Raw genomic sequence first — 12,980 nt, 5'->3', positions numbered from 1 at the left:
TCCAATTGATCCTCAAACAATAGCTTGAGCAAACAACCACAAAACTCCAACTTTCTCCCAAAATTCATTGCTTTCCAGGCCAGTTTTCTCACAAATGAGACGGCTTCAAGGCTAATGGATACCACCAATGAGTTTGGAAGGTTGTTTCCAACAAATTCAACACAAAATTCGCTTGATTTGGCTAAGTATTGATGAAGTTAGAGAGGAAAGAAAAACTCAAGGGTGTGTGTCCATAGGGGGGCTGTCCGCGGTTTGCAAGAAGGGGGGAGAGAGAAGATGATGAATAGGTCCTTTTGCCATGTGGTCATCTTGTCACTTAAGTGGGGTGGGCCCCACCGCCACCTCACGCGTTTCAAACTTATTCGAATTTCCCTCTGATTCCACTAAACGTCCATAAATTCACAACTATTTAGAAAGTCCAATTTTTAACATTAACCATTGCCCTTTAGTTACACTTGATCAGATGAATCCGGAGTTTTCCGGTCGTTCGAAGAAAATGTTGTTTTAAGCTGTTGCGCGCGTCGTAGGCACGCTTCCCCAAACTTACTCGTTTTCATCAAATTTTATCAGAAATCATATTTTCTAGTTCTATAAACCATTTATAACTTGTATTCAAAACCTAGAGCTCAAAACTCAATCGGTATGCTTTACAGTGCAATTGTACCGCAATATTTTTACCCGGTAAAACACTATTCACTGAATTTTCTGAAACTTGCCTAACCACTCAATTTTTCGTTCTGAATTTATTTCCAGGGTTGTTTCTATCATCTGAGACCTTCTACTCAATTTTTATCTTCCTTGGGTTGCGTGTTGGCTAATTACCGTTTTGCCCTTTCTTGGTATTTTGGCCTTATTTCCAGGATTTTCCCTAATCCTTCCATTTAATTCTCATTTAATATTTTAATATTTGATTTAGAATTCTGAGGTGTTATAGTGATCCTGACAATTACAAGTCTCCTTGCATGAAGAACAGACATTGTTCAAAGAAATTTCCCAAGAAGTTCTGCTCTCGTACTTTTATTGATGATGATGGATTTCCTCATTACAAGAGAAGAAATGATGGGAGTGTTGTCAAAAAGAACGACGTTGAACTAGATAACTGTTATGTTGTGAAGTATAATGCAAAACTTCTTTTAAAATATCAAGCTCATATAAACGTTGAATATACTTGTCAGAGCAATGCTATTAAATATCTTTGTAAAAATATTAATAAAAGGCAAGACAGAGTGACAACTGCTATACATCATTCAGATGATGAAATCAAAATGTTTTCTGATTTCAGATTGTTGAATTCATCTCGGTTATGTTTTCCTTTAATTACCTAGAATAACCTTTTTGTAGCTTATTTTAACTTTATTACTTATATATGATAGGTATGTTTCTTGATGGGACGGAAATCCGTGCCCATCTAAGCCCATTTTGATGGCAAAACACCATTCGTTCACTCACCTAATGAGCAACTTTAGCACTAAAAACACATGTTTTATATCTTTATCACAAAAACACAGTGGGAAACGGAAGGTGACGTAATCTTTGGAAAATATATAAAAAGGGGAACAGATTTAGGGCATTAAATACACCTGTTTCACTCATTCAATCTTTCTGACCACTTTTCAGGAAACGGTGAAAAGAAGTTTCCAATTAAGCACAAGTGGGCAACACTCAACCAAGGAGAAAGGTGCACAACAGGGAATAAACGGTTCCTATTGGCCGAAAAGGAAATCAAGGCATGAGAGGTTCAGAAGGAAAGATAAATCTCAGCAAAAACTATCCTATCCAGCCACGTGCGCCCCACAAAGCACTGTTCACACTGCCTCTTTCATGCAGTCAAGAAACCGACTCTAAGGGATTTACAAGTTTTCCATTCACTCTTCTACCTATAAATAAGACGTTCCAGCACGAAGACATCCATCGAATTCCTAAGGGATTGAATTCCTTAAGAAGAGATCACTTAGTTTATTTTCGTAGTTTTTAGTTGTACAGTTTTAACTTTAGTTAAGTGACAACACTTCTTCTTCTTTCTGTATCACCCACTTGAGACTCATCACGAGCAAGAACCATCTTCTCCACTTTTCATTTTGTTGTAATCAATTTGTTTTCATTTAAATACAAGTGCTATTTCTCTCATTTTCACTCGTTATCTTTGAACTGAATCTCGGGTCTATGGGACTTCAGTTTGGAATAATTATGTTTAAACTAGTAGCTATGGGCTAAATTATCTGTGGAATGGAAAAACTGCAAAGTTCTTAAAAAGTTATTTTCGAAACTCTTGTATTACAGTTTTTGTGTTTCTCTGGTTAAGTGTGCTATCCTCATTGTGTATCTTTGGAAATCGAACACATACTGAGAAAGGATCTTCCATAAGGAAGGGATTTCAGAAAGCTTAACCAGAGGGGGAAGGCAGTACTGTGGAAACAGTAGCGCTGGTTGCCTTAGGAATAAGGGACCACCTCGTTCATTTTAAGGTTCTGCACTAAGTACCTGTTAGAGTCAAGGGAGCCATAGGAATATGGAAACTTGTGAGCCATCTAGTCCATAAGCTGAGGAATCAGACGTTAGCAGAAAGGAAACTGGAACAAATACTTAAGTGTTGGGTCCTGAGTAGAGAAAATAATTATTTATGAATGGAATAGTGGATCCGTTTTTTCTGTTATTATTGTTTTTAAAACCATCCACCATGTTGTCTCTTGATTATTGTTATTACTTTTTGTTTTATTTTCTTCTTTGTTTAATCTTGTATCTATAAACTCTCATGAATATTGTTGCTCCTTCCCTAAACAAGAAGGTTGACATACATAACGAAGCGATGAACTGTTTGCTGTCTGATTGAACCTACTGTCCTTGAGGAACGTTGTCAAGACAGTAGGGAACGTTTGACCAAACAGGTCAATTACTAACTTTTCTTTTCATTCTCATTCTTTATAAATAGTATAAGACATTAATTAGAGTTCTATCCTCGTGGGAACGATAATCTGGGCATAATACTCCCATTTATTTCTTGATGCGTGCACTTACGCACTTGGGTTGAACTAAGAAAACACTTGTGTTCTTTCTTAGTAAACTGAAGAACGTTTTCATCATACTATATTTTTACCCAACAGCTTTTGCAACCCAACATATCCGCATGTGAAGCTTCTTGGAGAATATTCGGATTTGAAATTCATTACAGTTCCCCCGGTTCAGAGATTGCCATTTCACCTACCCAATGAAAAAAACATTGTTTTTAGTGATAGTGCTTCAATATTTGATGTCAAGACTAGGGCAGAGTCTAGACAATCAATTTTCGAGTCTTGGATGGATGCAAATAAATAATATCCAGAAGGTAGGCATCTTACTTATACAGAGTATCCAACTCAATTTGTTTACAAAGAAAATACGCATGAATGGCATCCCAGAAAACAAGGATCTTCAATTGGAAGAATAAATCATTTTTCTGCCAATAATGGAGAAGATTCCTATCTTCGCAGGTTACTTAATTTTCAAAAGGGTTGTACAAGTTACGAAGATTTGAGAACTGTCAATGGTGTGCCTTTTCCTACATTTAAGGATGCTTGATATTCTCTCGGACATTTGGATGATGACAATGAGTACATTGATGCAATTAAGGAGGCAAGTTCCTGGGGGTCGACAACTTATCTTAGGAATTTGTTTGCTTTATTGTTATTTGGGAACTCAATGAACAGACCTCAACATGTTTTCAAAAAATGTTGGGAATTACTATCTGACGATGTTTTTATCGGCATAGGAAAAGAATTGGGCGTGAAGGTAATTGTCCTGAACAAATTTTGTGCATTCTTTTGTGTCTATTATGCACTATAATTAAATTTTGTTCTGTTATGTATCATGCATTTGTTTATGCAAACCGTTTGCCTATGTTTATTTTATTATTAAGATTTTATTAATTGCTCCACCCTGTATATACGATTGCTCAACATCATTATTTCATTTGACCTTGGAAAAAATGAGTTTCTTTTTGTTCCTACCTAAAAAATTACATCTTTGTGTCATACATAATACTATTCATAATATTTGATTAAATTTTTTCGTTAACTTTCACACACTATGCTTTGTTCGTGAATTCGCTTTATTTTTCTTTCCTCACCAGCTTTGTTTTAGTTAATCATATTTTTTTTTGTATTTTTCTTTTTTCAGATGCTTTTCTTACAGATGAGTCTATAAAAAACATAACTCTTGCAGAAATTAATAAGGTGTTGTAAAGCAACGGTAAATGCCTATCTGATTACCCATCAATGTCGAGTATAATCGGTGAATCTTTATTGGATATGTAGAATAGATTGGTGATGGATGAATTGTTGTATGACAGTTTCTCTTTGAAAGAAGAGCATGAGAGACTAATGAATTCCCTCACTGATGAGCGGAGAGTTGTTTATGACAAAATAATTTTAGCTGTTTCAATAGGTAAAGGAGGATTTTTTTTTTCCTGTACGACTTTGGTGGTACTGGAAAAATGTTTATTTGGAATACCCTGTCAACATTTGATAGATCAAGATCTGAAATAGAGCTTAATGTTGCTTCTAGCGGAATTACTTCCCTTCTACTTCCAGGAGGACGTACGACACATTCTAGATGTTGTATTCCTATTCAAATCACTGAAGATTCAAAGTGTAATATAAAACAAAATTCTACTTTGGCAGAGTTTTTGTCAAAAACAAAGTTAATCATTTGGGATGAGGCCCCGATGGTACACAGATTTTGCTTTGAGGCTCTTGATAGAACACTTTAAGATTTTCTTAGATTTTATGATACCAGCTGTGTTGATATGCCCTTTGGTGGAAATGTTATCGTTCTAGGAAGTGACTTTCGGCAAATATTACCTGTCATTCCACATGGCAGTAGACAAGAGATAGTTGATGCAACAATCAATTCTTCGTATCTATGGTCCCATTGTCATTTGTTATCTTTGACCAAGAATATGCGTATGAATTCTGGAAGTAGCACTAATAATTTGTTGGAAATAAAAGAATTTTCTGAGTGGCTACTTAAAATAGGAGATGGTGATCTTGGAGATGATGTTGATGGAGAATCTATTATCACAATTCCAGATTAATTGTTGATGAAAAGGTCAGAAGATTCACTTTCCGAGATTGTTGATTTTGTCTAACCGAATCTGATGGATAATATTTTAGATCTGACGTTCTTTAAAGAACATGCTATTCTAACTCCTAAATTGTGTGATGTTGCCATGTTAAACGAGCACTTAATGGCTGTGATTCCTTGGTGAAGAAAGGAGATTTTTGAGTTCAGATAAGGTTTTCAAACAAGATGGTAATTCATCGCTTGAGGATGATGAAATCTCCCCTGAGATCTTAAATACATTCTCATGTTCGGGGATTCCTGATCATAAATTAACTTTGAAGGTTAAAGTTCCGGTTATCCTATTGAGAAATATTGATCAATCAAGAGGTTTATGCAACGGTACGAGATTACTTATTACAAAATTGGGGAATCATGTTGTTAAGGCAATTGTTCTTACAGGAAGCAATATAGGCGAAATTGTGTTAATCCCTAGAATGACGATGAGCCCATCAAGTCATACATTTTCAGTAAATTTCCAAAGAAGACAATTCCCCTTGGTAGTTTCGTTTGCGATGACTATCAACAAGAGTCAAGGACAATCGCTTTCTCATGTTGGTATTTATCTTCCTAGGCCTGTCTTCACTCATGGATAATTATATGTGGCACTATCTAGAGTAAAGAGCAGGCATATATTGAAGATGCTAATACTTGATGAAAATGGTTGTGTTACAAATACTACTTTTAACATAGTCTATAAGGAAGTATTTCAAAGTTTAGTGTAGTATACTTGGTTATTTCTATAAAGAGATAACATTGTTGTTTGGTATCAGGTAAGAACTCAATTTTTTTTAAGAAAATATTTTTTAATCTTCTTTGTTGCATTCCTGTTGTTGTTTTGCCTATTTTTCTTCTAATTTTTTATTATTATGCATAATCAGTATTCGAGGCACAATCAGTATTTTATTCACTAGTATTTTTGCAGAAACGGTGTTTCATTGTAATTCTGAATTATTTCATCTCCATAACACTATATAATTCCCTTGAATAATTTTTTCTTTTCATATTATTATTTATATATTGTTTATTATTCATTTCTAACAGGAGCAAATACCAAAAGTGCATGGCGGAAAATATTTTACAACTGTTGCGAGTATCGGTTGGTCATATTTCTTATTATATTGCTGTCAAGCATGACATTTAAATTTTTTTATGGAGATTTTGCGTGATTATCTTATTTATACTTAGAACATATTACAGATATCAAATATTAAGTTGCAAATCATTTGCCTAATTTTATTTTTTCAGTAAGTTTTCATTAATTGCTCCATCTTATATATTACACAACAAAAACAGTTTCTTGGAAAGTTTCATGATGTGTAGCGCTCTCCTTTAATTTCAGCTTTGTATATACCATTGTCGTGTTCACAATACCTGTTTTAATAAGCTATATATCTGAAAGCATAAACAATCAAGAACAAGTATCCCCTTCCTCGTATCGATGATCTGTTGGATCAACTTAAGGGTGCTTGTGTCTACTCGAAGATTGATTTCCGGTCCGAATGCCATCAGATTCGGGTTAAGCCAAAGGATGTCCCCAAGACCGTGTTTCGCTCGAGATACGGTCATTATAAATATTTGGTGATCTTGTTTGGACTCACCAATGCACCCGCAGTGTTCATGGATTACATGAACCGGATTTTCCAGCCATATTTGGCCATAAATGTAAAGGGAAGCTGTTTTGTTATATTTAGAGGGCACAGAGGAAGATTCTAAAGAGGACCAACCCCCAACCATTGACCAGGATGACTTACCCCAACCTGAACCTGTCCTCGAAATTAGCCTCAACTCACTGTTTGGTCATCAATCAGCACGTTCCTTTCGCCTAACAGGTTCTATCACTGGTAAACCCGTTCAAGTTTTAATAGACAGTGGCAGCACCCATAATTTTATTACAGCAAGAATGGCTACCCATCTATCTCTAGTAATGCAACAAATTAACCCTTTTGTGGTTCAAGTCGGTAACGGAGAAGGTCTCTCATGTACCGTTGCTTGCTATTCTATTCCATTATCCATGCAGTCCCATACATTTACCGTTGACCTCTATATCCTCGACTTAAAAAGAGCAGATATCGTTTTGGGTGTACAATGGCTATCCACTCTAGGACCAATAATAACTGATTATTCTTAGCTTACAATGTCTTTCCAAATTGCCAACACTCTAATTACTCTTCAAGGGGAAAACCAGCACCACCTTAATACGGTATCATCTTCTCAATTAAATCGAATGGATGCTGTCAAATCAGTCTCTGCTTGTTTTATGTGCCTCTCTACCCCACTATCACCTACTCAAACCCAAATCTCCCCTGACATACACCCTTTACCAACAATTCAAACCTTCTTAAATGAATTCCCAGATATCTTTGTCACTCCCACTTCCCTGCCTCCAGATCGCCCCACTAACCATAAAATCCATCTCCACCCAAATTCCAAACCAGTGCAAGTTAAACCATACTGTTACCCTCACTTCCAGAAAAATGAAATAGAAAAGATGGTAAAGGAACTTCTCCACTCCGGGTTTATCAAACCCAGCCAATCAGCTTATAGCTCCCCAATACTCCTAATTAAAAAAAGAAGGATGGCACTTGGAGATTTTGTGTTGATTACCGTGCCTTAAATGCAATCACCGTGCGTGACCATTTTCCCATACCAACCATAGACGAATTGCTAGATGAGTTATATGGGTCGACAGTTTTCTCAAAATTAGATCTATGATCTGGCTTCCACCAAATCCGCATGGTCCCCTCGGATATCCACAAGACTGCATTCTGCACACACGAAGGTCATTACGAATTCTTGGTTATGCCTTTTGGCCTATCCAATGCTCCTTCCACATTTCAAGCAACAATGAACCAAGTTTTTGCAAACTTCCTCCGTCGTTTTGTGGTCATATTCTTTGACGACATATTGGTGTACAAAACCTCATTGTCTGAACACTTAAACCACCTTCGATAGGTTTTTGGTACACTACGTACCCACTCATTGTATGCTAAGCGTTCAAAATGCTCTTTTGCCACTGATACCATACAATTCCTAGGTCATATTGTCACTGCTAATGGTGTTTCCCCTGACCCTTCCAAAGTACAGGCAACCACTGACTGGCCTATCCCCATAACAGTCACTCAAGTACGGGCATTTCTTGGTATCTCGGGTTATTACAGACGCTTTATAAGCAACTACGCTAAAATTGTTGCTCCTTTGACAGATCTTCTTTCATAGAAAGATTTTTCTTGTTCCACTACTGCGCAGACAGCATTTCAAGCCCTCATAGACAAACTGACCACAACTTCACTCCTTGCTTTACCAGATTTTTCAAAACCTTTTGAAATTGAAACAGATGCATCAGGTAGTGGTATAGGTGCAGTGCTATTGCAGAATGGTAAACAAATGGCTTACTATAGCCGCAAATTATCTCCACGAATGCAAGCCCAATCAACGTACGTACGCGAGATGTTTGCCATTACTAGCAGTGTTGCCAAGTGGCGACAATACCTGTTGGGGTCTCATTTCATCATCAGAACGGACCACAAAAGTCTACATCACCTGATGTCTCAGGTAATTCAAACCCCCGAGCAACAGAAGTTTTTAGCCAAGCTCATAGGGTACTCGTACTCTATTAAATTTAAATCCGGCAAAAGTAATATTGCTGCATATGCGCTATCTCGACTACAATATGGAGAGGAGGAGCCTCCAGTCCCTCTATTTGCAGCCCTCACAGGACCACTTTCTAACTATGCTATTGTCATACAGAAAGATGACAATGCAACGGGGATTATAGGGGAAATACAGTCATCCAAAAATAAAAATAGGGAATGGACAATGAAAAATGGGATACTATTCCACAAGGGTCGCATCTACATTCCTTCCCAGTCAACGTTGATCGAGCCGTTGCTCCAAGAGTTTCATTCATCGCCAGTTGGTGGTCATGCCGGTGTTAAACGTACTCTGGCTCGCATTTCCCATTCTTTTACCTGGAAATCAATGACGAAAGATGTTAAAGAGTTCATTCATATATGTGATATATGCCAAAGGACAAAGCCACAAACCACTTACCATTTGGCCTTTTATAACCGCTACCACCGCTAGAATCCATATGGTCTGATCTCACCATGGACTTCATCACTCATCTTCTTTCGTCCAAAGGTTCTATTGTGATTTTTGTTGTCGTTGATCGCCTCACTAAAGGTGCTCACTTTGTGCCTCTTCCTACGCATTTTTCAGCCGCTAAGGTTGCGTCTGCCTTCTGGGAGAATATTGGCAAGATGCACAGCCCACCAAAATCCATCATATCTGACCGAGACCCTATTTTCCCTAGTTCTTTCTGGAAGACGCTTTTTCAGCTACATGGAACAACATTGAGTTACAGTTCATCATACCACCCAGAGACAGACGGACAAACAGAACGTGTTAATAGAACATTAGAACAATACCTCCGTTCATTTGTTTTCGAAAATCCAAAATACTGGATACGATTTTTACCTTGGGCTGAATACCACTATAACACGGCTTTTCATCGATCCATTGGAACATCCCCTTTTCAAGCAACATTTGGCCGAACCCCACCTTGCTTGTTGTCGTACTCCATGAGCGTAACCTCCATTGAAGCCATCGATTCAGAGTTGTCCAGCAGATCCCATATACTCCAGTTACTAAAGGAAAATTTAAAAAAATCTCAGACTCATATGAAAAACCAAGCTGATCAAAAGAGGAAAGACTTTACCTTGAACGTCGGTGACATGGTTCTTCTACGCCTGCGCCCCTACCGCCAGCTGTCTGTCGCTCGACGTTCATCACAAAAACTTGCTCCTCGATTTTTTGGTCCGTTTGAAGTATTAGAGAAGGTTGGCTCTGTTGCTTACCGCCTCCGCCTGCCGTCGGGAAGTCGAGTCCATCCAGTATTCCATATTTCACTCATTCGTCCTTTTCATGCTGCTCGGACTTATCAGATCCATAACCTTCCTTGTTCCAATGAGACACACTCGATACACACGCAAGTAGCAATCGTTTCGCGTCGGTCCGTCTGGCGCCGCAGGCGTAGCATCCCACAAGTTTTGGTTCAATGGTCAGACCTTCCACCGGAAAATGCAACATGGGAGGATGAGGCTCAACATGGGAGGATGAGGCTGAAGTCACCCTTACTACCGGTGAAATTGGTAACTTGACCAACCCACACTCTCAGGATACACCAGAAGATGAGGACGTGACTAAGGTTCAAAGCAACATTGTCTCACCCATACCGTGTTTGGACTCACATGCTAATGACTTTACAAATGCTGAAGGTGTAAATGACTCTTGGACAAAGACAAACAAAGGTACTCATGGGAAATCCCATCAGCCCAACGCTCAGAACAGCAAGTCCCAAGATGCTTTCAATTTCACGACACCCAATGTTATCTCCCCAACGACTATTATGCCCACTACTTCAGCCAATCAGAGAGACGCCCCAAGATTTCGAGCCAATGGTGTTTTGCCCAATCAGCTTCCCTTATCCATGTCCACCAACCCAAAAAACATGATCATAACCACACATCATGCATCAGCTAATCACATTCCATCCGTTGATCCAGATGCTGAGAGCAATTCTTCTAGAAACATTCTGAACCTTGTGCACAAAGTTCTCTTTGATGGACCGGCGGATGTTGCAACCCAAACATACACAAGGCCCAAGAGAGACACCAAAACACCCATGCACTTCAAGGATTACAAGATGGGCTGATTATATTTTAGTTTGTTTATATTATCTTGCGTTTTGGACTTATCGCAATTAGGAGTCGTATTTGATAATAGTTTATATTTACGGCGTTTGAATTCTATTAGGATAAGAACTTACCTTTGTTGCATTTAAATTCTGTTAGGATTATTAGGATAAGAGTTTATCTTTGCTGCATTTAAATTCTGTTACGATTATAGTTTATCTTTACATAATCTCTATTTATTGAAGTTGAATAATCAGAAAAGGCATAGGAATTTTGCCACAAATCTCTCTTTTCCTCTCTGTGATTTCCTCCTCTCTCAATTTTCCCCTTTCCTCAAAATCTCGGTTATGTGACAGTGCTACATAATCCTAATCCAATCCAAATGCTTATAGATAGGTTTGATGCAAACTGGACCTACTATGTAGTTTAGCATATTGTAGGAGAACGATTCGATATTTCGATTCGTCATTTTTGTATGGGCCACCTATTCGTAGTGTATAAAAACTGGGCCCAAACATCGACCCGACCGAGGTTAAAGGTCACGGGATCACTTCGCTGACCTGGTTTCATACATTAAAAAAATATAAATATATATTCTATATGAAAAATTTAAAAAAATCAAACCACCAATTATTAACATACTTAACATAATTCAACCAATTACATATACAAATCAATATTCACAAGCTAATCAAACTATCAAAGTATAAAACATATATTCCAATGAAGTTAATGAAAAATTATATCATCAAACTCAAGCCCTTCTTGTTCTTATTATGCACCTACAATAGTACGTGAAAGGAGATCCCTTATCCAATAGATAATAGCGGAGGAAAAGCGGTGACAGGACAAATTAACGGTGGGGAAAGAAGAACCAGCACAGAGGAGGAGATCATCGGAATAGGAAGACTGAGTCTGAGTCAAAGAGAGAAGATCAAAAGAGAAGAAGAAGAACGATTCAGATTTCAGATCTAATTTTAAATCAAGGCAGCAAAGAGTTTTTGTTTTTGTTTTTTTCTTTTACACATCAAATGACATCATTTTGTGTACAATTTTTTTTTAAAAAAAAAATTACAGTGACCCCTTTGACCCCGGAGTCAAGGGTTCAACTTGAGGGTTTCGGGGATTAGAGGAGTCAACGTGAGAGTAGGGTTTAACTACTAACTCGTACCCTCTTAGAGAGGGAGGGAGTCAGTAGCTTGGAGGGATCGACCCCGAAATGAGGCGGAATTTTAAAACACTATTCCTATGATATACCAACCAACTATAAGCCGCTCACAACCTTTATAATACGGAATAACCTGATTTTCCTTAATTTAATTTAAATTTTATTATGATTTTAATTTAATATATTGAATCATGGGAAAAGTGCTTGTCATTTTAAATGACAGAAAGTTATGTCATTTTAAGAGAGATACAGACACAGAAAATTTGAATTTTAAATTAAAAAAAACCACACACTTTCTCTTTCCCATGATTTCCATTTTTCTGTGTCTATCTCTCTCCTAAAATGACATAACTTATGTCATTTAAAATGACAAACACCAAACCCTTGAATCATTTAAAGAAGGGATTAACATTTCTTCAGAAAATAAAGTTATCTCCTACAATTATAAAACGACGTCGATTTGGGATTTGGAAAAAAAAAAAATATTCAATATTATGATAAAATTTATGATATTAGGGGAAAATAAAATTTTAAAATATCATGTATTTTAATTTATGTCTTATTTATTTATTTTAGAAAAAAATTTACTTAAAAAAAAGTCTTTCCCATGTGACAGATATTAGCAAATAATGTGACACTCGCCCAGCACATGCATGGTGATCTGTATTTGGGGAGTTAAGGTGTGTTGTTATTATTAGATTTGAAGAGTGTGAATGGACAAATGAAAAAAAATAATATTTATACGATTTAACTTTTCTGTTAGTATTTTTTTTAGAAATTATTTATTTAAAATTACGAAATAAATATTTAAATACTTTTCAGGCTTTTATTTTGTTTAACTTCTTTAATTATTATATAAATTTAAATATATATTTTTAATTAAAAAACACTTTATTTTCTCTTAAAAATACCACAAATAAACAGCTTAAAATTTGTACGGAGACTTTAGAATTGTAAATATTCGAACAAAGAAAACAATAGATAGAAAGAGATAATAATTAAGCTGAGATTCTAGTTCAATA

The 12,980-nt window shown here is 36.8% G+C and overlaps 1 protein-coding gene across 1 annotated transcript; it reads left to right on the top strand.

Annotated features, from left to right (window-relative positions):
• Positions 1-3,442: 3,442 nt before the first annotated feature.
• LOC133283883 (uncharacterized) lies at positions 3,443-5,068 on the top strand. The gene is made up of 4 exons (XM_061480808.1): positions 3,443-3,467; positions 4,153-4,208; positions 4,290-4,419; positions 4,812-5,068. Exons 1-4 carry the CDS (start codon positions 3,443-3,445, stop codon positions 5,066-5,068), a joined length of 468 nt encoding a protein of 155 aa, XP_061336792.1.
• The last annotated feature ends 7,912 nt before the right edge of the window (positions 5,069-12,980 follow it).

The sequence above is a fragment of the Gastrolobium bilobum genome, unplaced genomic scaffold (genome assembly GCF_033153095.1).
Source record: "Gastrolobium bilobum isolate Gb01-03AN ecotype WA unplaced genomic scaffold, APGP_CSIRO_Gbil_v1 utg28738, whole genome shotgun sequence".
Lineage (NCBI taxonomy): Eukaryota > Viridiplantae > Streptophyta > Magnoliopsida > Fabales > Fabaceae > Gastrolobium > Gastrolobium bilobum.
This window is presented reverse-complemented; position numbering and strand designations above follow the sequence as displayed.